Genomic DNA, 27,796 nt, shown 5'->3' with positions numbered 1-27,796 from the left:
ACTGAAGATTTGGGTAAATCAGAATACAATTGATTTATTGTTAACAAAAATATTACTAATTGTAAATATTAAGTATAAGGGATACAAGCTTTATTATAAATGATAATTACTACAGAAACACACATAATAATTGTACATTGTTGAAATCAATACTATCACACTACAGTATATTATTAGGGTGGAGTTACACTTGAAACAATTCATTACTAACACTATTTTTAATATGAAGCAGAGTAACAGCATGCAATCTGCTCTCTTGTTTTTAAAATCAACATACATCTTGTTTTAAATAGAACACTAAATATTATGTATTTATCTAAGTTATATTTGGAAATAAATGTTCTAAAAAGCATAGAACTGCAGTCATAACATTTTAAACGGGCAACGTCTTTTAATGTAAGGCAAAATGATCATATCCCAAAACTAAATAAAGGTCTAAATTGCGTCCAGTTCCAATGACCTTGAGAGAAAAATACTGTACTTGGGCAGTGTTTTGTTTTTGTTTTAAATATGCTTGGCTTTATTTTCATTTTTCCCTAAGTCGACGATAGCCAGAGATGGGGCAAAACACTACTGTGGCGGCCCTTGTCGTTTTTATTAAACAGCAACGCAAAACAGCGACGGGAAAAGGTGATCCTGCCCGTCCTCAGAATCCATGGAGGACATGAAAGGAAAGACCTCCTTTCTGAGGCCTTCCTCTCCCTTGCCAAATCTCCGGCCTCTGCAGCAAGATTCCCTCATTGTGCAGCGAGAAACGGGTGGGACACGTACGTTCTCTCTGTACGCGCGCTCGCCTGCCAGGTCCTTCACCTCACAAACAGGTGTGCAAAGGGTGTGTGTGTGTTGTGTGTGTGTGTTCATTCGTTGGCCATCCTGCAAAGGTTTTTAAAACGCCCCAGGTGTGTGTGTGGGGGGGCTGCAACCCCATCTCCGCTACTTTTCTCCCTGCAGGGCGCTCTGGAAGGAGCTGCAAAGGTCCACTCCGCAGCCTGGACTACAGTGGTCTTTCCCCGGCCAGCTCCTCCCCCACCCACCTTGTAGCCGCTTCAAGCTATGCACAGCCATGTTTTTCCCACCCTCCCACTCCTCATTGACTCTCTGGTCCTAAAGAAAAGAGGCCAGCGTAGCCTTTTCCAAGGACGGCCCGCGCGCGGGGCTTTCTGGGAGTGGTAGTCCTCTTTTTCCCTCCCCGCCGCTTGGAGGGGCTCGGGCAGAACTACGTTGCCCGAAGTAACCCCGCGGAGAAGACGCATGCGCAGAGGCGGGTTAGTGGAGAAAAAAAAAAAGACCACCCTCGCCCTATTCAGCCTCCTTCCCCCTCCCCCCACCTTCTGCTCGGTTCTGGGTTCAGGGTGAGCCGTTGAGCTGAGGCCTGCGCGACGCCCGAGACTTGAGGATCGAAGAAGCGAAGAAGCAAGCCGAGCGCGGGAGAACAGAGTCGGCCAGCCCCCGGGAGCCTCAGCCGAGCGGCCTGCATTGTTTTTCGTGAAAGTGGAAGCGCGGAGGGACGGGGACGGGCTACTCCCCCCTCCTCCTTCCCCCCCCCGCGACTCCGGAGCGACGAGTGAGTGGGGGAGGGGAAGAGTTCGGGGAGGGGAAGGCTCAGGGAACGAGCAGCTTCTTTCTCCTCGCGCTCCCCCCTCCTCACCCCCACATGGGTGGGGGACAAGCAGTGGGGGTGGGGTGTGAAGGGGAACTTCCTCCAGACGTTTTTCCGTAGGCGCGTGAAGGGGGGGACACACGAAAGGGCCCCTCCCTCGCGCGGTTGACCGGGGGGAGGCGCGTGTGAGGAACTTAATTGGCTCTTTTACCTCACAACGGGCTCCGGGGAGGGGGCAATTCATTTTAATTCATTTCTGCTAATGATCCGCTATCATCCTCATTATTGTTCCCCCTTCTTGTCCCTCTCACACTTCTGCCCGTTTCGGTGTGGAAAGGTTTGCTCCACTTTTTAAATTTTATTTTAAACTTACTCCTTCCCCCCGCCCCAAAGCCCCTTCTTGGGAAACGAATGTCGTCCTTGCTGCTTTTCATGCCGATTTTTCTTTGCTTAAAAAAGAGGCGATCTGAGGATTTTCATGACTCCCCACCGCGGTGACTGTCGGTGTTTTGTTGGCCCTCTCAACCCTTCTCCCATTTTCATTTGATCGCTTTTGAGAGAGTGGGGAATGGTAAATTCCTTCTCAGAAATGTAATCCATTTCTCCTTTTTTCCACTAAAAAGGTAGTAAGCGTGTTAAAAAAATATTACAGACTTAATGTTTCCCTCATACTTCTTACTAGCTATATTTTCCATTGAGCAGATTCATTTTCAAAGTCTGGGATAGTATTATGGTAGAGCATATAATGTTTTTTTATACGATTTTCCTTCTCAGTTACGACTTTATAAAAACCGGATTATGAATTTTTTTTATTATATGCCTTTTAATCCTGTCAGCTACTCTTAAGAATCTTTCTGCCTAAAGAGTGGGGATTAAATAAATTAATTAAATTAACTTTTCTTCCATTGTTGCTGCTTGTTGTTCAGGAAGGGGAATGTTTTGAAAACATTTAAGCATAAAAGTTTCAACTCCTTTCTGGAAAAAATAGCGTAAAACATGCAAGGATTTCAAACAGTAGCAGTAAGCTTTTCTTTCTGAAAAGTTGGGGATAGAAGTAAAGATAAATTATTTGTATTAGTGCTGATAATTAATATGCTTCATTCAGAAACTGTCCCTTTGGAAAGGAGTTAAGGTAAACTGTCAGAAAAATTGAGGGAAGAGCTCCCCCAATGGCCCAGTGATTGTAATTGATAATATTGCACTTGCATCAAAGTGTAGCGATCTTATTGGAAGCAAGCAAGCACAATTAGGACTATTGTAACTATTGAGGTTCCCTCTGGAAAATCAACAAAGGATCCTCCGAAGAACAGGTGCTGGAAAAATTCTAAGTTCCTGTTAATAAGGGCTAAACTTATTTATTTTTATTTATATTCCACCTCTATTATGTTTATAAATAACTCAAGGCAGCATATATACACAGTACTCTCTCCTATTTTTCCCACAACAAACCTGTGAAGTGAGTTTGGCTGAGAGAGAGTGACTGGCCCAATGTTTACGCAGTCAGCTTTCATGGCTAGAACTCAACAGTCTCCTGGTTTCTAGCTTGATGCCTTAACCACTAGACTGAACTCTGTATATGGAAAAAGAGATGTATCTCTTGAGCATTTGGGAAATCTTGATGTGAAGTGGAAAAGAGTGCTTTTTCTCATTCCTTTTATCTCCATGTCCACTTTTCTTATTGTAGCAGAATTTTTGTGACCAATTTGGATGAGGGGCTCTCTCTTAGTATTATAGTGTTTTTATTATCATCAGCAACATTGAAACCTTGGCCTTTTTGCCATAGAGACAGGAGAAAAAGGGGACACATTTTAAATGAGTTTTCTTCAAACTCTTCTTCCCTTGTCCAAAGAAGCCTTCAGCCACCTTAGACTTATTTTGAGAAAGGACCAATGAAGCATTTTTATTTTAGATAAAATAGGGAGGTATTGCTAACCATTTACCAGAATGGTTGTTTAGTGGTCCTTTACTATTTTTTTAACTAACTGAAAAGACAATATTTGAATATGAATGTCTTCCACATATATTTTTTTCACAAGACAAGAGGAAAAGAACAAATCTGCAACATTTATTTCCCTGTGTATTTGTGTCTTCTTCACACACTTATTTTATTTAGTGGCCAAATGAAAGCCTGTTTCTCATCTTGTTTCCTTTCTCAAAAGTAGAGGTGACCCATTCAATTTTTGTATTCAACTTGGTTTTTAAATGTAAAAGTTTTAGTGTATTTAAACAAAAATTACCAATTTTGGATATGAATGAATAATAACTGGGCTATTATAAGCTTCTTTGGTCATGTAGTTCAGAAAGCAGAAAACCAAATAAATAATTAAATAGGAATAATTTATATCCCCTCTCAGTTGTCCATATTCTCTTTTTTCTACTCTTCCCTTTACGTTGTTTTTCTTACTATGGAAAGCTTTTTCCCATATATATATAGAATGCAAAGAGATAAATAACATGATTCTCCTTTTTTTCAGTTCCTAGAAGTCAATTCTTTAAAAAATTGTCAGCTTATTGGCAGAAAGTGGTAATGTAAATAAATACAGACATAGTTCTGTAGACATTGCCTGATTATATACATAACAGTCTATAAATAATCATTCAGAAATAAGTTTCATTTTCCACATAGATTATTCCCCATTCTCTAAATAGCTTTGTGTTGCCCTTAACCTATTTCCAATTTGTTTCTCTTTCCTTTTTATGGTGTTTTAATGGAATTTTTTTCCTCCTTGGCTGTGCATTTGATTAGAAATTATATAATATCAGAATGGGCCTCTCCACCCAGCATTCCTCCAGTCCTCAAATGTTTTAATGAATCATGGTACAGGTAGTCCTTGATTTATAATAGTTCACTTAGTGACCGTTCAAAGTTGCAATGGCACTGAAAAAGTGACATGATCATTTTTCACACTTATGACCATTGGAGCACTCCCATGATCACATGATTTACATTTGGATACTTGACAACTGATTCACATTTCTGACGGTTGCAGTGTCCCAGGGTCATGTGATCATCTTTTGCAACCTGTCAAGCAAAGTCAATGGTGAACCAGATTCACTTAAATTGTGTTACTAATTTAAGAACTGCAGTAATTCACTTAACAAATGTGGCAAGAAAAAGTGTAAAATGTGGCAAAACTCACTTTAGAAATTTCTCACTTAGCAATATAACTTCTGGGCTCAATTGTGGTTGTAAGGATTACCTGTATATCTTTTCCTTTTATTGCTTTATTAGGAAAAGCCTCTGAAACCTTTGCTACCCCACCACAATCTATGTCAGTTTATGTCTAAATACATAATGTCTTACTGTCTAAATTTTCATTCCTGCTTCCATGGTAACTTCTGTTTTCTGCTGGCACCATTTTGTATTTCTCGTCAGAAGTCCAATTGCTGCTTCTTGCTTGTGTATGATCTTGATCTTTTCATGCTGAAAATTTAGAGCTAATCACACTTCCCTCATATCCCTTTCATTTTTCTCCAAACCTCAGTTCTGCAGATAAAGGAGTACTACTGCTGGTGGTGTTTGACTTTGTGCTTCTCCAAATTAATGCTGTTAATGGGAAATGACTTACTTTAAACACAACTGATCTTCCACTTTTACCTTGCCAGAAGTACAAGGGATGAGCAGTACTAATTTGTTTTTTTTCTGAACCATGGTTCTTCTCTTTCTTTTTCTCCCTTTCCCCTCCCTATCTGGTTGAAGATAAAACTTTGAATTTTCTCATGATCCCCTCCCACCCATCTGACATCAATTAAAGCAGTATGCTTTGAACAAACACTTATTTTTGTGATGTTAGGGAATTCATATAGTCTTAATTAGAGCAGGTTTTTTTTTTAAGGAAAAAACTCTTCTGAAGAATGCACTTGACTAATTGGGTTTTATCCTCATTTTTTTCTTTTTGTACTACTTTGATGTAGCCCTTGATACTTTAATACATGTTAGTTAAATGCTTCAGTGCTCTAAATCCAAACAGAGAAGGGGCATTCCAAATCATTTTCTGTTCTTCTGGAATGGAGCATAGATTTTGCTATTAGAAGATCAGATAAGTTTTGAGGTTTTCTGTTTACCCTCAGGATTCTTTTTAGTTTCTGGACATCTGGCCTTTTATCTTTTTCCTTTAAACCTGAGAAATTTATTCATGCCACAAACTCTATTTAAATATTGGTGTGCCCCAAATCCTTGGGCTGAAAGCCGATTTAGTATTGTGCTTAAGTTATCAGGCTAAGATGGTGAGTTTTAGTTCTGCCTTAGGCACAAAGCTAGTTCGGTGACTTGGACGACTCATTTGTGCAGCCCTTAGAAGGAGGCAAACCACTTCTGAAAAATCTTGCCAAGAAAACTGCAGTGAGTAGTCAAGGCCAGGGGTCTCCAACCTTGGCAACTTTAAAGCTGGCTGAGGAATTCTGGGAGTTGAAATCCACAAGACTTAAAGTTGCCAAGGTTGGAGACCCCTGGTCCAGGCAGTCTTCAGCAGTCAAAGACTGATTCAAAGGCACACACAAACAGACATGAATGCACACACAAAATTCTTGAACGAGGTATGCAAAATATGTTTCTTTTCACCAAGGTATGTTGCATACTTTTCAACTGAATGCTATTTTACTTGGGATAAAAGATAAGACATTTTTCATAGTCTTGGAAAGGTGTATTCAAGACTATGTGTTCTATTTATGTTATGCATTTAATTCAACGTACGGTGCTGGCCAAATCCAAAACAGCTTTGGGTGGCTCACAATATAAAAATAACACAAACAGAACAAAATAAATAGAAAGGCACTAATAAAAATAAGTTGGCAATCCGGACTAATATCCAAACATATGTAGCATGTGAAAAACATATCTAACAAAGGACCATCCACCCTACCCTGCCCATCCACCCTTCCCTGAGACATTGGTAGAACAGACAGATCTTTAAGGCCTTCTAGAATACCATCAGGGTGAGAGCTGCCCATATCTCCATCTAATCCAAATATGTATGTTTTTTATATAGGGTTTTTATTTGTTGCATTTGCATCATGTGTTTTGATAAAGTAATGTTTAAAAAGTACATGAAAATTTGTCGGCTGAAAGAACTTTAACAGATATTTTAATATGTCACTCACCCTAACATTTTCCAGGCACTATTAAAAATTTAATTGCCTGATTTTTTTAAAAATCACTTTAATATGTAACACTTTTTATTTTAAATGTATTTTAGTATTGTTCTTTAAACATGTTTAAAGGCTAATTGAGATTAAATGGATTAGTCTTCATAGGGGTCCTTCCCTATGCAAATGTGGTAGAGCAAATTACATTTCTAGCCTTAATAATATTACTTTTCATGACAATCTTGGCAAAAATATGGCTGAAGTTTCAAGGTCCTAAGGGCATTAGTTACTAAATCCTTACATGAGATTCTAATTAGATTCTTCAATTCTCTTTTAGAGTTTTCTTAGAGGAGCGTGTTTTACATTATTTAGTTGAGTGCTTGGGAAAGACTGATTTTACCTTCTGTTTGCTTAAGTGTTTGGATCGAGGATAGACTGCTATTATTGGACCTAATATATAGTATTGTGAATTAGTATTGTTAGATTACATTTATATCACATTTTTCCTCTGAGAGCTCAAGGCAGCACACATTCTGGGCCTCCATTCCCACTCCCCCAAATAGCCTGTCTATTCTTAAATCAAGTAGGAACTTGAACATGGGGCTGTGTAATCCTCATTGAAACCATAAACTCTACCTCGTATTGATGTCGTCTGAACTATTTAGTAAGTCTTTTTCCTCTAAATGCCCATGTTGCCTGTTTTTGAAACACCCTTTGTCAATACTGAAGCCTTCAAATACAGTATGTACAATTATTTAAAATCAAACCACAAAAGTGGGAAATAGAATTATGTATGCGTATATTTCACTGTATTTATAACTGTCCCAATTGGAAAGATTTTTCACGTAATGTTAGAGATGCTTAGCGTTAAAAGAGCAATCATAAACATATTTATTTAGAAACAAATTCATTATATTTAGAGGCTATAGTCCTAGCCATAGGTTTTGTTAGTAAAGACAATTAAATTAAGTAAAATATCTGAGTAATAATGCATGAGATTAAGAAGTAAATGCAATAAAATAGGGAGGCAAATTAGTTTTCAAACGTTTGTATTAGGCTAACAGGATGACAAGATTCTGATTTTTGCAGCAATATATACTATTAGGCTATTTGTATGGTCTTAAATAGTTTCATCAGCCCTTGGGAATTGATATTGATCACTTTGGGGGACCCAGAACTAACTCCTCCCCACAATCTAGAAAAGTCATAGAACAATACTGTTCAAACTTGCCTTGTATAGAAAATACCACTTTTCAGATACATCTCTTTTTTGTTATTTCAGGTTCCATTTTATTTGTGCAGAATTCTTATAATGCAGAGAATAGGTATGAACATACAAATTGAACTTTTATTAGCTTTTGAAAATAAGGAGTGTTTGAAATGTATTTGAATGTTAATAGCTTAGAATGTTACTACTCCTTATAAGCTGTTGGTCTAAGCTCCAAGCTTGACAGTTTGATTGCAAATGTTTTGTGACCAATTGAAGAGATATCTTCAGTCCGCTTTGAATTGTGCTTGCTTTGAATTGTGCTTGCTTTGAATTGTGCTGAGCTGTGTGAGCACTGGCCTTTAAATATCTTTTTAGGTGATGCAAATTAGTGTGGGTGTTGCAACCAACATCCACACTAATTTGCATCACCTAAAAAGGTATTTAAAGGCCAGTGCTCAGGCAGACAAGCACAATTCAAAGTGCACTGATGATGTCTCCTTGAATGGTGATGAAACATTTGCAACCAAATTACCAAGCTTGGAGCTCAGACCAACAGCCTATAAGGAGTATTTCTCAAAATGATATATGGATGGGGATATCAATATATATTGATGTGCATTTGTGGATGAAAGATGGCAAATCTGCTTTTTATTGGTACGGTCTTAAAATCTTTCATGATTATGAATCGTAGAATATATAGAAAGAAATAGATAATACCATCAATGTTACTGCTTTGAGCATGATAACGAAGAGTATATAGCACTTTGGATTTAATCCGGAAGAGTGATTTAGAATGTAACAGGGTGGTAATGCAGTACCTGTGTCTGCAGCTTGTTAAAACCAACTCTTATTTTTTCCAGGAAAATAACGTGAGTACATTAATGAATCACAGACAGGTGTTACATTGTCCTGCTTCATGTTCTGAAGTATTTTGAATTGAATCCAAAGTATTGTGCAAATACTAATTTTGTTTACAGGTAGTCCTCGACTTATGACAGTAATCGAGCCTAAATTACAGTCATAAATCATGCCAGTAATTAAACAGACCATGTGATCGATACGATTTTATGATTTTTTTTTTTGTACCAGCTGTTAAGTAAATCACCATGTTTGTTATGCAAATCTATGATCATTAAACAAATCTATTGTCCACAATGGGTGGTTTTTGCTGGAAACCTGAAGTAAATACCAGTTTCTAGTAAAAAAAAAAAAGTAATAAATTGTGATCATGGGACCATGGGATGCCACAAATGGCCATAAATGCAAGATGGTTTCTAAGTGGTCAAAATAGTGACTCTGAAGGCTGGCTGTCAGAATATTGAATGCAGGTCATCAGTTGAAATTTTGAGCAGTTACTAAGTGACCAGACATAAGTCAAGGACTATCTGTACTTACTAGAATGATACCCTAACTTTTCTCCAAGCATTCAGGGTGATTTATGTGGAGACGACCTTTCATTTTATCCCCAGAGCAGCAATTCTCTGATCGGAGAGAGTGGCTGGTCCAAAGTTACCCAGTGAATTTTTATGATTGATGGAGCATAGGTCTCTCAAATCTTAGTCCAACACCTTTACTGCTATACCACATTGGCTCTTATCTAAAACAAAAGAAGAGAGGGAAGAATGGGGAATTGGTTTAGTAATACTAGATACGTATTTTGTAAAAAAACGAAATAATATCCATTATACGAGCATTCTGCAGAAAAAGGTGGACAGTGTTGATGCTGTCAACACAGTCCACTTGACCTGATGCCAAGTCAAGAGTGTGTCTTTACTGGAGTAGGACAATACAGTAATCAGAATCTTAAAAAAAAAAAAAACCACAGTGTAATAATCATGAGTGGGTTGTTTGTGTTTTATATCTACACTTCAATGTAACTATATAGCAAGGATGCTGAATCATAGTGTGAACATTATATTCGTGGTTTTGGTGGCCTGTTAAAAGTAGCGAACTTACTTTGTGTTTGATTTGCTTATCTATTTGTTTATGCACATTTATACTCTGTACCAAAATGTCTTCAAAGAGAAAGAATCTCAGGTCAACTGACGGAAATAGTAGGAAGCAAAAGAAAGCTATCCGTTTCAATTTTAAGATGAAGATCATCAAAGCTTATGATTCCAGGAAGAAGGTGAATACTATAGCACAAGAAGAAGGTATAGCCCATTTCACCACCCCACTATTGAAAGATAAGAAAAGGATCAGAGAAATGATAAAAGAATCTCTAGGAATGAAAGAAGTTCTAAAAACAGTGAGAAGGCCTCATTCACAAAACAGAAAAACTCATTATATTTTAGATCAAAGATCAGATACAAAAGAGGATGCTGATTGACCATCTTATTTTTCAGGCTAAGACACACAGAAATGAGCAGGCGAGTGCACCAAAACATTCATTGCCAGCTGTTAGGAATGATAATCACCTAACAGTTCGGTTGGCAATATATAAACCAGGATAGTTATTTAATGCTGTTGTATCTTTAGAGAATGCTGTAATTGTGATTGGCTGAGGTTCCTCCGACGGCCATAAGATGGAGCCAGAAACCTGGTTTGCTCTTCTTGCATTTCCCTATTGCCTTTTGCCTGATCGTCGTTCTGCTGAAATTGCTGTGAGTCTTGCAACTGTTAGCAAACTCCGTTTACTGAACTTTGTTTATGATACTGGACTTCGTTTTTGGATTATCCCTGGACTGATTGTATTGAATACTACCTGCTTTAACCTTGTATGATTTTGGACTGTTTGTTGGATTTTGTTTACCCATTTACTGGAAGTAAAATCTACATTTTACTATTCAGTGTATTTGTATGCTGGTTGTGTGTTATTCAACACCACTCTCACTACGTTTCCCTGAGTGCACTCCTCCTCCTAACGGGGAATACCTCAACACCAGTCATGGTTGGTTTATGTGGTTTCAGTGAAGATTTTAATTACTGCAACTCACACATGAGGTAAAGCTGCAAGCACTGATGAATAAGCTGTCAAATATTTTCTGGAAAATCTTGATGATAACATAGGGAATTATTTTCCTGGACAGATGTACCATATGGGTGAAACTGAATTATACTGGAAGAAAATGGCAGAGTGGGCCTATAAACACAAAGAGGCCAAAGCAACATCCAGATGTAAAGCAATTAAGGATAGAGTAGCCTTTCTGATAGGCAGAAATTTCACCAGATTCAAGCTGAAGCATTTCTAATAAAGAAATCATATAACTCCCATTCAAAAGTAAGTCAATGTTGTTTATTGATCTAGTTGGAAAGTGGATGATGCATGTCCGTTTTAAGGATTAGTTTATAAATTGCTTCATAGAACAAGGTAAGGAATATTGCTTGCAAAACAAAATTCCCTTTAAAATTCTGTACCTTGACAATGCTCTGAGCATCTCCCACATCTTGATGACCTCCACTCAGATATAGTTTATCTACCAAAAAACACAATCCCCTCCATAATCCCTATCGATCAAGGAACCATCCTGATATTCCAGGCATAACTTTTCCCAAAGCCATAGCCACAATGGAAGATGATAGGGTAATGTGTGCATTTTGGAAAGGCTATGCTACCCTCTTTGATTTAGAGCCTGATACTGAATATGTGAAAAAATTAGTAGCCAACACTGAGGGAGAGCTTTCGAATGAAGGTTTAGTTGAATTGAAGAAAGAATTGGAAGCACTAAATTTTGTGGAAGAAAGAAAGAAGAATCCAAGATTGAATTGATTACAAGATCCAAGACATCAACAAAAATTTTATCGGAATTGGAAAGTACGGGTCTACAGATACAGATAATCAGAGTTGGATGGGACCTTGTAGGTCATCTAGTCCACCCCCTGCCCAAGCAGGAGACCCTACATCATTTCTGACAAATGGCAGTCCAATCTCTTCTTGAAAGTCTCAATTGATGGCGCTCCCACAACTTCGAAGGGCAAGCTGTTCCATTGGTTGATTGTTCTCATTGTCAGAAAGTTTCTCCTTATTTCCAGGTTGAATCTCTCCTTGTTCAGTTTCCATCCATTATTCCTTGTCTGGCCTATAGGAGCTTTAGAAAATAGCTTGACCCCCTCCTTCCTGTGGCAGCCCCTCAAATATTGGAAGACTGCTATCATGTCTCCCCTGGTCCTTCTCTTTACTAGATTAGCCAAGCCCAGTTCCTGCAACCGTTTGTTGTATGTTTTAGCCTCCAGTCCCCTAATCATCCTGGTTGCTCTTCTCTGTACTTTTTCTAGAGTCTCAACATCTTTTTTATAATATGGTGACCAAAACTGGATGCAGTACTCTAGGTGTGGTCTTACTAAGGCTTTATAGAGTGGTATTAGTACTTCCCTTGATCTTGATTGTATCTCTCTGTTAATACAATTTAGGATTGCATTAGCTTTTTTGGCGGCGGCTGCACACTGCTGGCTCATATTTAGCTGGTTGTCCACTAAGACTCCAAGATCCCTCTCACAGTTACTGCTATTGAGCCTGGTTTCACCCAGTCTATATGTGTACTTTTGGTTTTTCTTGCCTAAGTGTAGGACTTTACTTTTCTCCATATTGAATTTCATTTCAGTAGATATGGCCCAGTCTGTCAAGATCCATCTGGATCTTGAGCCTATCTTCTTGGGTGTTAGCTATTCCTGCCAGCTTAGTATCATCTGCAAATTTGGTAAGTTCCCCTTCTATTCCCTCATCTAAGTCGTTAATGAAGATATTGAAGAGTACTGGGCCTAAGACGGAACCTTGTGGCACCCCATTGCTTACTTCCCTCCATGTAGACTTAGACCCATTAAGGACCATGCATTGAGTACGGTTTGCCAGCCAGTTGCGAGTCCATCTAGTGGTGGTGCTGTCTATTCCACTTTTTTCTAGCTTACTAAGAAGTAGGTTGTGCTCTACTTTGTCTAGTGCCTTGCTGAAATCTAAATATATTATGTCCACAGTATTTTGCTGGTCTACTAATTTAGTCACTGTGTTGAAGAATGAAATAAGATTGGTTTGGCATGATCTGTTTTTAACAAACCCATGCTGTGCTGACTGCTAGTTATTACTTTATTTGTTTCTAGATGTTGGCAGATCTGTTTTTTTATTATCTTTTCCAGTATCTTCCCAGGTATTGATGTTAGGCTGATTGGTCTATAGTTTCCTGGGTCTGTTTTTTTCCCCTTTTTGAAGATGGGAACCACATCAGCTCTTTTCCAGTCCTCTGGTAGTTCCCCGGTGCTCCAGGATTTTTGAAAAATATGGGTCTAAATTTACAATGTTTTGGAAAGGTACATTGGGAAATGTATGAAATATCAAAAGTGTAAATATGACATATATAAAGAAAAAAAGTGCCAACCAAGCTTAATGGATTATTTAAGAAAGTTACTGTTCCTCAACTTCACTTTTCTTTCCATCACTTTCCCCATCCACAGGTATAGAAGACCCAATCCTCGGCCATCAGCCATTATACTAGTGTATCTAATTTTTCCAAGAACAAAGAAAAATATAATTTATGGATAATTTGATGTTTGTTGATACTATAATTGTAAATTATTATGCCTAATTTTGTACTTACTTAATAAACCAACTTTTCAAACACTGAGTTTCCATTTAACCTTTTTTGTTTTTTATTTAGGCTTCTTGTTAAAAATAATGCATACAGTATTAAAACAAAGTTTAAAAGATACAACTTTTAAATTGTCATAATCACATGTAAAGACTGAAAGGTAATTATTACTACGGTGTATTTTTTATGGCAAAAATGGTTAGAATGAAAGAATTGAAATGACTGTATGATATGTTAAAAGTGTTTCATGAAGTGTAAAAAATATTGATGGTGGAACACTGAAGAAAAGTTGTGAGCTCAGTTGCGGTCATGCCTAGGCTATCATGATATTCACTTAGCTGCCATTTTGCTTTAAAGGCCTAGTGTTTGGAATGAACCTTGGTTGATAAATAAGGAATGAGTGTAACATGAATTTCTAACAAACCTAATTTCTTAGTGGATTTCTTCTTGACCACAAAATCACTTTGGCTGTTCAGTGGTTGCTTTCAGCCAGGCTTTCCTTCAAAAAGACCCATAGTCTTAGATAGAAAAAGAAGATGGGAGAACAACAAAAGACGATAAAATGGGGGGGGGGGGAGCTTTAATTTTGCATTACCTTTCCTCTGTGCCATAATCGCTAGACATGGAATTGCCTGTGTAACACTTAACTGAGTAGTAGCCCTTTGTCCCACATGTCCAGTCAGAAAAATGAGGAAAGATTTGGAAAACAGTTGAGTGGCTCAACTGGTAATTGTCACTGCTCCAGTACATTTATTGGGTGACTTAAGATTTGCATTAATAAACTGTAGCTCCTCTCCCAAATCATCATCTGTAATGTTCTCATATTTGTATGTGTGTGTGATTTTCTTTGTCTTATAGGAGGGTAAATTCCTTCTATTCAGGTAAAATTTTGACTCAAGTACAGTTTTTTCTTCTCTGTTTGTAGCAAAAATGGCTCAAGCAGCAATAGCAGCAGCAGCAGCCAGCCACGATGAGGACTCATCTGAAAGCAGAATGGTGGTTACCTTTCTCATGTCAGCCCTTGAGTCAATGGTAAGATACAATATGAATCTGCTCTACTGTGACTTTTCCCACATGGCTTATATCTCCAGGACTTTTACAGTATATATATGTTTGTCTGTTTCTTTTTGATCATCAGTTCATTTGCAAACCAGACTAGGAATATTTGACAGTATAGACCATTGTTTTCTAACATTGCATCTGAGTATAGTACAGGTAGTCCTCAACTTGCAACAATTCATTTAGTGACTGTTCGAAGTTATAATGGTATTGAAAAAAGTGACTTATGACCATTTTTCACAATTATGACCATTGCAGCAACCCCATAGTCATGTAATTTACATTCAGATACTTGACAACTGGTTCATGTTTATGGCAGTTGCCGTGTCCCTGGGTCATGAGATCCCCTTTCACGACCTTCTGACAAGCAAAGTCAATAGGAAAGCCAGAATCACTTAACAACTGTGTTACTAATTTAACAATTGCGTTCATTTAACAAATGGGGCAAGAAAAATGGGGCAAAATTCATTTAAGAAATTTCTCACTTAACAACACAAATTTTGGGCTCAATTGTGGTAAGTTGAGGATTATCTGTGGAAGGAAAAATAGAAAGCAGAGTTACTCATTTGACTCAATATAGAAAGCAACAGTATTTGGTTTTTCCTGTATAGAACTTTTTTCATTCCAGCTGGATGTGGTTTGAAAGTCAATAATTCTCAGCTACAAGAAACAAAAGAAAAATGTTTCCCTTCTCATCCTCCTTGACATCTTGAATGATAGTCGCTTTTTACATGCTTTTACTAGTCCCATTCATAATCTCAAATTTGGCAGTAAAAATTAAAAATTTGGGTGGCTTACTTAGTGCTTCTACTTTGAGTCATGTTGTTTCCCATTGTGTCTCATGTGTCTTTGCTAGAGATAACAGCAGGTGATTAGGCTCCTCATTTGGTTTGTAGATTATCAGTCTGCACCATTTTTTAAAATTTTTTAATTGGTTTTTAAAACAAACGTAAACAAACAAAACATAAAACCATCAGGCCATTTTCCATATATATACATACAGTGTGCCGGTTGGTTTACAAATTGTTTTGTGCTTCCATTTCGTAGTCTTCAATTACAATTACATTGTTTATAATCTCATATTTTCAATCAAATATTAAATACATTAATATCATTATTAATTAGTCATTTGACTATACTTTTATTCATTCATGCTTTACGAAATATTCATATTTTACTTAATTTGTTTTATGACAGTTCATATTATCATCCCAAATCTATCCTAGAATCATTTTGTAGATATAATAAGAAAAGAATACATCTTTATATATTTAGTATTTTCTAAAAGTCTACATATTCCATTACTATATTTTATCGTCTAACCATTGATAGAATAGATCTCAAATTTTATAAAATGTTTGCACCATTGATTATATGAAAGCCCTTAGAAATTGTACTTCGATTTCTAATTGAATTTCCAATTCGTCATAATTGGAAGTGGCTAAATTTCATTTTCAAATTTCAGTTTAAGAACTGTCATTGTTAATGCCTATAACATTATTTCAGTAAAACGGGTTATTTTTCACTGTTATATGCTGCCCTGAGTCACATTTTTGTGAGATGAGTGGGCATATAAATATGGTAAATAAATAAAATTAATTATGCAATTCTATTATCTTTTACTATATTGTCGATATTAAGAAACCAGTAAAAGTAAATAAAGAGAAATAGTGTAAATCTGATCTAGCACCTAAGCAGTACTGTAGATAATTTGTCACATTCTTTTATTGCTGGAACACTTTCATGTTGTTTGCATAGGTCTCAGTTTGTGCAAGGGTTTTTTGGTGAAAAGGTTCTCTTCTTTGCAGAACAGGCTGTAGCCGTGGTTTTAAAAAATACAGCAATGCCAGGAAAAAAATTATTAAAAGAGAGTATAATACATTTTCTTTTAGGTCTTGCTGTTACAGTTCTAAATGGCGACCTTTTATTTCCATAGTGCAAAGAACTTGCCAAGTCTAAGGCAGAGGTTGCCTGCATTGCTGTGTATGAAACAGATGTGTTTGTGGTGGGCACTGAGAGAGGAAGAGCCTTCGTCAATACGAGAAAAGATTTTCAGAAGGATTTTGTGAAGTACTGTAAGTCTGAATGAGAAGTTCACAGACTTCTTAACTTACTTAAAATCCGTTGATTAGAGTCTGCACATCAATATTTTTGCTCATGTAACATTCCTTTTATGTCTAGTAATAGTGTAAATAAATAAGATGGGCTATTTTGAGAACTTTCATGCAACTTCTGTGCTCATTTTCTGTAGCAGAAGAGAACAGACTATGCATTTGATAGCATTATACTTCCCCCCCCCACAACAGAAAGTAGTGCAATATAAATCACAAACTATGGTGCTGAGTATTGAGAGGACCAATGAGGAATGGTAGGAAATAATTGACATGCTTAGATTATGGATTATTAAGGACACTGGGAAAATGTCCAGTTCGTAGATTTTCTGAAACAGAATATTGGTATCTCATATTTTCTCTAAAAAGTGAACCCCCCAAAACTTCTGAAAATTATATATTAAAAATTAGTCATACATTACATATGTAATAATAATTTACAGAAGTTCATCAAAGCGTTATCAAACCCATAATGCGAGTAGTGTGTCCAAATAATGCCTTTTTCCCAAACAACTGTTATTCCTAGAAATCTAATTCAACAATGTTGGTTGGGTTAGAAAATTTATTTTATATGATTTATTTTTATAGAGCCATGGTAGTGCCAGTGGTTAGAATGCAATATTGAAGGCTACCTCTGCATTCCCACTGATAACAGCTAACAGAAAATCAGAGTTGGGAGGGACCTTGTAGGTCATCTAGTCCAGCGCCACCCCCCCTCCCCCTCCCAAGCAGGAGACTCTATACCATTTCTGACAAATGGTAGTCCAATCTCTGCCAGGAGTTCGATCATGACCAGCTCAAGATTAACTCAGCCTTCCATCCCTCTGAAGTTGATAAAAGACTCTGTAAACCACCTAGAGAGGGCTATAAAGCCCTATGGAGCAGTATATAAGCCTAAATGCTATTGCTATAATTGTGGCAAGATGGTGTGAACAAAAGAAATGCGAAAAAGGTCTTAATATATGGATAGACTAGTGATTTAAATTAGTAGTTTATGGACAGTGCCAGATTTCATAATTTCTTCCTAGGTATTAACGAAGAGGCAAAAGCTGTAGAATTGCAGAAGACAAAATCATCATCTCTTGATAACAGGATGACGGTGGATATTGTGGAAATGGAAGCTCTCAAGAAGTCTGTGGAGGATTATTTCTGTATTTGCTATGGTAGATATTTAATTTTAAATGCAAATTGTTTTTCAAAGCAGGACTGTGATTCTCATTCTGGATTTAAATGCAGTTGATTTTGATTTGAGGAAGGCAGTTAAGCCATCAAGATAGAATGCATGATTTGAATTCTAATTCAATAATGAATGTGTGTCTGTTTCATGGGATTGGACTTAATTAACTAGGTATATATAGCCTGCTTTATTCCTTTCAAGAACTATACAGAATTCCTATATAAATAAAATATACATTGTACATAAAGTTAACCTCATTGTAACTAATATCATAATGAATTAGTTCTAGAGCATGCTTTTTATTCTTTCCAAATCAGCACAATGTTGGAAAGAACTTAAGATTAAAAAATCTCGGTCTCTGCCTTGTGATTTCAGCAGGTTAACTCTATGAAAAGAACAAGACCAAATTTAATGTGATGAAAAAAACTGAATTTGACTGCTCCATTCAAAATCTCCCACCTACTCATAAAAACACAAAGATGCAATTTGAGAAAAAATCAGAAACTTCCTCTCCAAAACCTTATACACTATCCTTGGTTAGAGCCATACATGTAGGTAATATATGCACATATGCTGAGTTCCTGCAGAGAAATTGTGCTAATCTGTCTACACACAGATTCAACTAGTAAGGTAAAGGTTCCCCCGCACATACGTGCTAGTTGTTTCCAGCTCTAGGGAGTGGTGTTTCTAAACTGAAGACCCAGTGCTGCCTGAAGACGGCTCCGTGGTCATGTGGCTAGCATGACTAAATGCCAAAGACGCACGGATCACCTTCCCACCAAAGTGGTCCCTATTTTTCTGTGCGTTCGAACTGCTAGGTTGGCAGAAGCTGGGACAAGTAAAGGGAGCTGACTCTGTTACGCGGTGCTAGGGATTTGAACCGCCGAACTGTCGACCTTCTGATCGACTAGCTCAGTGTCTTAGCCACTGAGCCACCATGTCCCCAACTAGTATTCCCTCCTAAAAACCCCTGTTTTTAGGATTGACTGATTGACTTACAATCTTCATCTGCCTCATTCACGAAATTACAAATTTATAACTAAACCCCACAGAATCAAATATGGAGGATAAATTGCACAAAGGATAACTAAGGGTAAGAGCTCACTAATAAAAAAAACTTGGATTGTTTATGGACTATTAATCACATAGAAGCTATAAGGACCTTTGAGGAGAGAGTTGCATAATGTGGGAGATGCCACAGAGAAGGCATGTCATAATAACAAAGATGATGCTACAGGGTGATGCTTTCCTTTGAAATCTACCAGCTTCTCATTTTTTAATATTAAAAAAGAAAGAAAACCAGGAGTCTGGATAATTAATTATGTTCATAGTGCCAGATCAGAGAATTCCATTGGAGACCTGAGGGCTTGTGAGTAGTTAAACTATTTATTTCATCTACATAGAAAGAATTGTCAGCTTTAGAAGCCATATTAGTACCAGAAGCTTCCACGCTGCCACATTCCTGTGGCTGGGAAAGTAGGAGGGGGGAATTGTAGAATATTGGTAATTAGACATGATAGCATTCTTCTCTTCAGTCAAGGTCATGTTATTCCTGCACCTGAAGGAAGAGTGGTTGAAGGGATGTCTCTAGCTGGGGTGGATGATGATTGGACCTATGGGTGCAGGGGTTGGTTTTGGACTTCTGAATTACTAAGGGAAAACCAGGGACTCTCAGATTTGGGTTTTCCCAGATGTGTCAGTATACCTACTCTAATAAAAGGAACTTCGAGAAAATGCCTGTCTCTGAGTTTTTAATTGGAGTTGGGTTTTTCTGGAACCCTGACATTAACCCGAATCTCTAAATAGTTACCAACACCTGAAAGTGGGCTGTCTGGGGTGCTGAGCCGCAGTACCGACCTAAAGTTCGGGCAGCGCGAAGACTCAGCGAAGACGGAGGAGAAAGAGGTGACAGAATTATTGGCTGATTTTTATTTCAAAACAAGTTCACACATCAAAGAAAAAGACACGTTTGCCATTGTTTTGTTGTTTTAGGAATGGAAGTGTTGCCTCATTGGTACAAATTGTTTTTTTCCTATCTAGGTAAAGCTTTAGGAAAATCAACAGTAGTTCCTGTGCCATATGATAAGATTCAGAGGGATCCATCTGCTTTGATAGTACATGGTCTTCCAGAAGGACTTGCTTTTAAGCATCCTTCCAGCTATGATGCCACAACACTGAAGTGGATTTTGGAAAACAAATCTGGGATTTCATTTGTCATCAAAAGGTACAAACAGTTTCATTTTCTGAGATACTTTGAGCTTGCAGCAAAATATTCTTAAATCACTTTGCATAATAAAGTGTAAATATGGGTTATTAAAACCATTTAACTTTCTAGCAGGACAGCAGTTCCCATGTAGAAACAGACTTCCATGTAAACCTATGCAGATTCCTGGGGAGCAACCCTTACCAGGAAGAACATATCAAAAGACCAAATTTGGGAACAGATTGGATGCTTATATGAGGAAGACAGATACATATTTTTTTCTCTTCAGATAATTCAATAGCAATTAGAAACTTCCAAGAAATCAATTGTTCTGGCATTGGAAAAGAGGAACATTTTAGTAAGAATTGCCAAGATTCCTCTTATAAAGCTTTAAATTAATTTGTAATAGTATGGAAATTTCCTTTCTAAAACTGTGAGAAATGATACCATTCAGCTGGGAATCAGATATGTTTATTTATGATACTAGTTCCACCATTCCTTTAACGTCCTTTTATGGTCCAAAATGGACCTTGTAACATTATAGATGGTTGTAGGAAATATGGAGAAAATGTTGAAGACATGATCTGAACTCTCTTAACGCCATTATCATATTTGTAAATAGATCTTGTAGAATAATAGAATTTATTCTTTCTTTATGTAGGCCTTTCCTTGAGCCAAAGAAACATTTAGGTGAGTCTTGATTTGATCTAAATTTTAAAAAATCATTTTCTATACAGTACCAATTATATTTCTGTAGTGTTTTTTTTAACATAAGTTGATACCTGAAAAAAACTGTACAATACTGAAAGTTCTAATTTTTTCAGCCTTTTGTGGGCCAGAGTAATTTTCTTGGTTACTCCATCCGCCAGACATCTCATGCCTGAATTTATTTTTGTTACTCTCTTATAGTAAAGCAAATCTTATTGTTAAGAAGCCATATAATTGTCTCAGATATTGCAGACCTTAAACTGTATGGCTGTGTAAAGCCTGGGTGGAGGGGGAGGAGGACTTTGTGCATGAGCATTTAACACACCACCTCCTTTCAGATAATTAAAGAAACTATCATTTGCAATAGCCTGGCTGTTTCACAACTTATTCCCAATGCCATCTATATATACATCTGTATATACATTTATATATATGCACCGGAGACAAATTCCTTGGGTGTCCAATCACCCTTGGCCAATAAAGAATATATCACTTTTGAAGTAGCTCTGGACCCTGCAAATGACATATTTTAAAAGGTGCTTTTTGTACATCTCCTATATGTTGCAACACATCTCTTAAGATTTTGCAGTTGTTTATTTATATTGAAAAAATATATGCTACCAGAATTGTCAGTAATGATAATTTGGAAGACAAAGAGCCGGGATGGCGAACCTATGCCATATGTGTCGGAAGTGGCAGATCCATCTCTTCGGGCATAACAGCTGTTTCCCGTTGCTTTTTTGGGTTCCAGCGTGTACATGCGTGCCAACCAGCTGGTCGCACATGTGCGGGAGCGCCAGAAACCGGAAGAGCAGCTCCCCGGAGTGCACGCACATGCTGGCCAGCTGGTCTTTGCACATGCATGTGCGTTAGAAACTGGAAGACCAGGTGGCCGGCACGCATATGTGCGCCAGGAACCTAAGCTTCTGGTTTCCGCTGCTCCTGAGAGTGCGCATCGGGAAGCTGCTCCTCTGGTTTCCAGCACATGCACATTCCCATTTCAGCACTTGGTGCCAAAAAGGTTAGCCACTGCTGCTATAGAGCCTTGAACAAAATTGCCATGACACAGAGTCTTCACCATTAGAATGTGGGGGGAGTTACAAAATTCTCCTGACAAACTGGATAGAAGCATTCTTGTCAAACAGACAACAAATGGTCAAAATTGGGAGTGTCCTATCAAATTCTGTACCTATCAATAGTGGTGTCCCCCAAGGCAATGTTCTAGGACCAACTCTCTTCATACTCTACATAAATGACCTCTGTGATCACATCAAGAGCTACTGCATTCTCTTCGCTGATGATGTAAAGCTATTCAACTCCATAGACAATACTGCTACCCTTCAAAAAGACCTTGACTATGTATCAGAATGGTCAAACAAATGGCAACTTCAAATCTCAACAAATAAATGCTCTGTCTTACATATTAGCAAACAAAATCACAAAATAAAGTAAAAGTTGAATAGTCAAGACCTTGTTAATGATCCAAGCTCTGTCAAGGACCTAGGACTACTCATTTCTAATGATCTAAGTGCTAGAGCCCACTAATTACATAGCCAAAAAGGCATTAAGAGTTGTTAACCTAATCCTATGTAGCTTTTTCTCTGGTAATATATCACACTACTAACTAGAGCATACAAAACATTTGCTAGACCAATACTCGAATACAGCTCATCAGTCTGGAATCCACATTACATATCTGATATTAGCACAGCTGAGAAAGTCCAGAAATATTTCACAAGAAGAGTTCTCCACTCCTACTCGTTGTAGGAGTATGCCACCAGACTTGAAATTCTAGACCTAGAAAATCTTGAATTACGCCATCTTCAGTCTGATCTAAGTATAGTATATAAAATCATACATTGCAATGACTTACCTGTCAATGAATACTTCAGCTTCAATCATAACAACACAAGAGCTCACAATAGATACAAACTCAAAATTAACCGCACCAAACTTGATTGCAGGAAATACGACTTCAGCAACAGAGTGGTCAATGTCTGGAATACTCTACCTGGCTTTGTGGTTTCTTCCCCAAACCCCAAAAACTTTAACCTTAGACTGTCTATTATTGACCTCACCCCTTTCCTAAGAGGTCTGTAGGGGGCGTGCATAAATGCACCAACATGCCTATCATCCCTGTCCTATTGTTTGTTTTATTTTTCTTACATGTACCCATTTCATTTATTCATAATTATGTATATACTTATACCTTTTATCTTGTAAGCGATTGACAAATCAAAATAAATAAATAAATAAATAAAAGTTCTGAATGAATTTACAGAGAGATAAAAATGGATAATCCAGATATTTTTTAACATAAGGGTTGCTGATGCTAAATGGAACTGTAAAAGTTCTATGCAATTATATAACAGAGGTAAATAATAGTTTTCTGCAACTATTATTTTACATTTCCATATCTGCTGTATTCTGTTTGTGTGTGTGTGTTATTAGATTCTTTTTTCATTTTTTTTCAGGCCATCTTTCAGATTCATCACACATGATGACATCGCCAGGTGTAAGGTATAAATCATTTTATCCCTTTTTTGTCTACAAGTTCTCTACAAACAGTTCAATAGTATTTTTTCCAGTGGCAAAGCGTGAGGTGACAATATTCAGCATTTGTCTTAATTTTAATTTTGTGGTTTAAAATTAGGGATTGAGTTTAGTGCCAGAACACCCACAACTGGCGTTCATCATCTAATGAGGAATTTGGATCAAGTTGCACAACAGATGCACTTGTCTAAAACTTTTGCTGTAGCTATTTTAAGGCCCTTTCAAAGCCTTCTAAGCATAGGAAGTCTGGAAGGAATATTTCTTTCAGCATCCTGGAGAGCCAGTTTGCCTAGTGAGTGCTCATTTAGTTTAATCAAATGACAAAATAAATTCATATGGTATATTATACTCACCAAGAATTGTCTGTTCTCTGTTTGTCTAGTTGCCCTTCCATTCAGGTGAAGACTGAGCCCAATGAAGATTCTGGTACGCATTTCTGTTTCTTTTGAAAATACTAATTCCTTGAACACACAAGGATATTGTTCACAGCAGTGTGTGAATAGACATCAATCTGTGTCCATAAGAAATTCAAGTATCTGTCCTACCAAAATTCCATGAAGCTTTTTTTCAATATCTTCCTCAAATGTATTGCCAGATATATTTTCCTAATATATATGTTTTATTTGAGTTTCTCAAAAATATATGCATTTTTAATATGAAGCAGCCAATAATTTTTTGTAGTCATTTCCAAACTTCTACTAACAAGCTTCATGGCGTAGCCAGGCTGCATGATTTACATTGTAATTAGTGGGATCTTGAAAATACCTCTTTGCTAGGAATTTACTTTAATACAAGGCTTGGTCCTAACCTTTAATAATAATTATAAGAAATATTTACACATGGGAAATTGAGGCTGTTTCCTGCATTTCATTGCCACTGTCATTTGAGGTAAGCGCATCCATAAAAATTATGGCCATTGCTAAAATACTTACTTGCAAATGTAATTTTTTAACACCCCAATGCAAATGTCTGTTTTCCAACCACGAATTGGGTAATTGACTGGCTACACACCTTTTCAGAAATAGTACACACTTTTTGGATCTTTATTTGGGGTGTAAATTTCTTAAAAATTTAAAAGCTTTAGTAAAAATAAAGCATTTGAATGTAAAAATAAGAATATAAAAATATAAGTTCCTTTTCAAATCTTGGAATCTTTTATATACTGCATTACAGGCCAACAAACATTATTTAAATGGTAATATTCATTCATAAGACATGCAGTAACAGGAAAATTTAGTGAAGAACAAGAATGTTTTATAATATCTGATACAGTAACTAATAATTCTTACCCATTGCAATATGGAAGGACTATAGTACTGGCTGTTGTTCATTGTTTCAACTTAGAAAAATCTTCAGGTTTCATTGGTCTGTATAAATTTTGATACTCATAACTGGTGATTTATATTATCCAATCCTTAGATACATGTGGTTTATCTGCAGCAACACTTGCTGGAGAAATATGGCAAATGTGAAGTAGGTATTTTACAGATTGTTTCTATCCATGCTTCTTACTTGGACTGAAATAAATATGTACATATTTTGTTTTTGGTTGATTTTGGAAATGGAGTGATAAGCTGGATGGGATTTGATCTGATAATTGTCAAGAAGAAGAAAAACATACAATTTTCTGGCAAGGTAGATGAATTGAGTTATAATGGTGATTAGTGCACTGTTGGAAAACTTGAAGACCAAGTTAGAGACAGGTCACGGAGAGTATCTATGTGGTTGCTAAGAGTCAGCACTGACTTCAATGGCACATAATCAGCTATTTTATAATATTGACATTGCTGAGTAACAATTTGTTACATAACTTGGGCTTTAACATATTAATTGCAGTTAACTCAGAATGTGTTGATTTTCTTGATGCATATGAAACAGCAAAGGGTGAGCATTGGTTTAGATTCCTATTACTCATGTAAAGGAAATATTACTTGTTTCTATTTCAGGACTTGAGATGGTAACAGTTAAAGAAGAATCAGAAGACCCTGAATATTATCAGTTTAATATTCCAGGTAACAGTGAATGTGAACCTTCTTTTATACAGTCTGAAATCTTGAATGGCAAATTATGCAGGCAGAAAAACGGAATGAAGGACAAGTAGTTGGAAAACACCATAATGTTTTGGCTCCAGTATAATCATATAGTATTTGAAGCAGAAGTTGTTTTTGGTTTAGGTGATCTTTGCCTGCTACCTGCTCATTTATATGCTGCATTTGTTCCCTATGCACATTGTCTGTGCTCTTCTCCCCCATTTCTTAAAAATTGAGAGGTGTTTGTGGATGTTTTAAATAAATTACATAACTTAAAAGTTAAGTATAATAACTATTCTATTGATAGTCAAACTTGCTTCCAAATACCAAGTATTACAAATGTGTCGTATTGGAGGGAAGAATGGAAGGATAGGCGGCAATGCCATATGAAAGTTTTATATATCTCAACACCTTATTGGTTCTTATTAATGATAGCTATCAAAAATTATGTGGACTTGTGTACTTTATTTATTTAAAAGCCACAAAGACATCCTTGTTATGGACCATAACTTTGGTCTGCTTACAAACAGCAAAAGTCATAAAAACTGCCAATTCCTACCAAAACAATACCTCATACGTATATCAATAATAACTTTATGAGGCTCTGTCGCAATGCTTGACGTAAGAGCCAGCTTTTCAAGGCTTTCTAGAAAGCTAGATGGATAGTAGCTTATCAAAGTTCAGGAGGAAGAATGTTCTAAAGCGTAAGAGTTGGTACCAAGAAGACACTTCCAATGTCGAGCTAGACAGCAGAAGATCCTCCACCTTATCTGTCCTGGTGAAATAAGCACTTTGCTTAAAAATTGCGGGGATGATAATACAAAATAAAGGAGACAACCCACAGCAATTATTTATTAAACTTAAGTGTATTCAAATTGTTTTTGCCCTCTTGGAATATTCATTTGGAAGTGGCATCCTGATTGCAAGCTGTACATACGTGGGATTAGCGTGGTTTAGTTGACATTGTTTACTTTGGCATTAAGGAGTAATGAAATGTGTACATTTGTAATGGGGCTTTCGCAGTAGCTGTATACCAATTATTCTGAAAACGATTTCAAAGGACAGCATCATTTAACTTCCCTATTGGAGAAATGGATAGCATATAAATTCAATAAATAAGTAATTGTTGAATGATCCCAGCCTAATGTAGTTTCCTGGGGCTAGAGTTTGAAATAAAAGCACAGAATTGAGTAACCTTTAGAAAGGTAAGCAGGTCTAAATCTGATTGATACTTTGGTGGGAGACCACCTTAGAGTCCTTTTTTATGTCACACTAAACTTTACAATGGAAGATAAGGGTTTTATATTATAAAAAATGTAGTTTCATTAGTTCCTTCCATAATTTACATTTTCTTCCAGGAGGCAATTTTAATGAAAAGCTAGTCATGTTCAGTATCTTTTGTCGAGGTATTTCTTCTTTCTCCTTCTTTCCTTCTCCTGACCCAGATAAAGATTTTTACTGGTCTGTACTTCCCCCCACTTTATTTTTTTTAAAAAACCCATTCTGAGCAAGATGCTCTGCAAGGAGACAAACATTTAGGATGGTGAATGCTAACTGGACAACTGTCCAATTGTGACCCGTCGCCTAGTGCTGGCATTGCAAAACATCACCAGGTCGGTTTGCACCAGAATCCTGAAAATAGTGTGTATGAGCTGACAACAGAAACGGTATAGGATGAAGTGTTATAGCATGGATATTCTTTACAGAACCATATCAGACTTCGTTTATGCGGCCCAAAAATAACAATGTTAAAAACCTGCTTTGCTTACAGATACCTTCTTTCCTATCTTGAAGATAATACCACATTGCTCCGTTCCCCAATATCCTTTCTATAGTATGCCCTTGAAGCCTTCAGTTATAACAGCGGTGGTGGTGAAATTCAGTCATAATCTTTTAGCAAGGGCAAGAGATATATATATATATATGTGTGGTTCCTTTGTGTAGACTTTATTTTGACTTTATTATATTTTATTTCATAAAAGTATTGCTTTTATTGAGCAAAACAAAAATAGTAGTGATGGTGATATTATACATTGTCAAAAAGAAAAAAACATAAAAGTTAAAAGTGTTTAACAAAAAAGTGAAAAAATGTGACAAAGAAAAAATATATAAAATAATTACAATTTCAATATATTTTGTCTAATGCATATTTGTCTAATGTAAATCCTACTGAAGTATGTATATATTTCTGTAAATTTATACCTTATCTTTTTAACTTATTGTATTCTGTAGGAATAGGTCCCATATTTCATTATACTTATTTATACAAATATTGCAGCGTTGGAAAGATAACTGTATGGCTCCATTTAATCAATGGATTGAACACCTGATTGAACTTAGACATACACAGCCTATTGACTTTAAAAAGTAGCTGTTAGAATTATAGAAGAAGATATGCAGGTCAGGCATTTGAAAGCAATTTCTTAATATGTAACTGAATTTTTTCAAGGACCATCATAGTGCCTACAGAGTTTTGGGTTTCTGAAGAACTCTTAGACGGTTTCCAGGGAACCATAAATTTTAAGCAAAATCTTATGGTAC

General features: G+C 36.8%; 1 protein-coding gene across 24 annotated transcripts in view; it reads left to right on the top strand.

Moving 5' to 3' along the window:
* The first annotated feature begins 959 nt into the window (after positions 1-959).
* The window catches only part of GTF2I (general transcription factor IIi), a 68,651-nt gene continuing 41,814 nt past the window's right edge, over positions 960-27,796 (top strand). For 12 of the 24 annotated variants that reach the window (XM_087926368.1, XM_087926354.1, XM_087926345.1 and 9 more), the window contains exons 1-10: positions 6,092-6,136; positions 7,968-8,010; positions 14,340-14,446; positions 16,410-16,548; positions 17,613-17,747; positions 19,802-19,985; positions 20,626-20,654; positions 23,147-23,192; positions 23,608-23,651; positions 25,172-25,237. In XM_087926368.1, the coding sequence (XP_087782494.1) occupies positions 6,107-6,136; positions 7,968-8,010; positions 14,340-14,446; positions 16,410-16,548; positions 17,613-17,747; positions 19,802-19,985; positions 20,626-20,654; positions 23,147-23,192; positions 23,608-23,651; positions 25,172-25,237 (823 nt within the window). In that variant the 5' untranslated portion in view covers positions 6,092-6,106. Of the gene's footprint in view, positions 1,565-6,091; positions 6,137-7,967; positions 8,011-13,483; positions 13,575-14,339; positions 14,447-16,409; positions 16,549-17,612; positions 17,748-19,801; positions 19,986-20,625; positions 20,655-23,146; positions 23,193-23,607; positions 23,652-25,171; positions 25,238-27,796 lie in introns of those variants that run through there. The other 12 variants (XM_087926403.1, XM_087926395.1, XM_087926360.1 and 9 more) reach the window with 8 other exon arrangements.

The sequence above is a fragment of the Pseudonaja textilis genome, chromosome 1, assembly GCF_049901715.1.
Source record: "Pseudonaja textilis isolate UNSWEBS1 chromosome 1, rPseTex1.2, whole genome shotgun sequence".
Classification (NCBI taxonomy): Eukaryota; Metazoa; Chordata; class Lepidosauria; order Squamata; family Elapidae; genus Pseudonaja; species Pseudonaja textilis.
This window is presented reverse-complemented; position numbering and strand designations above follow the sequence as displayed.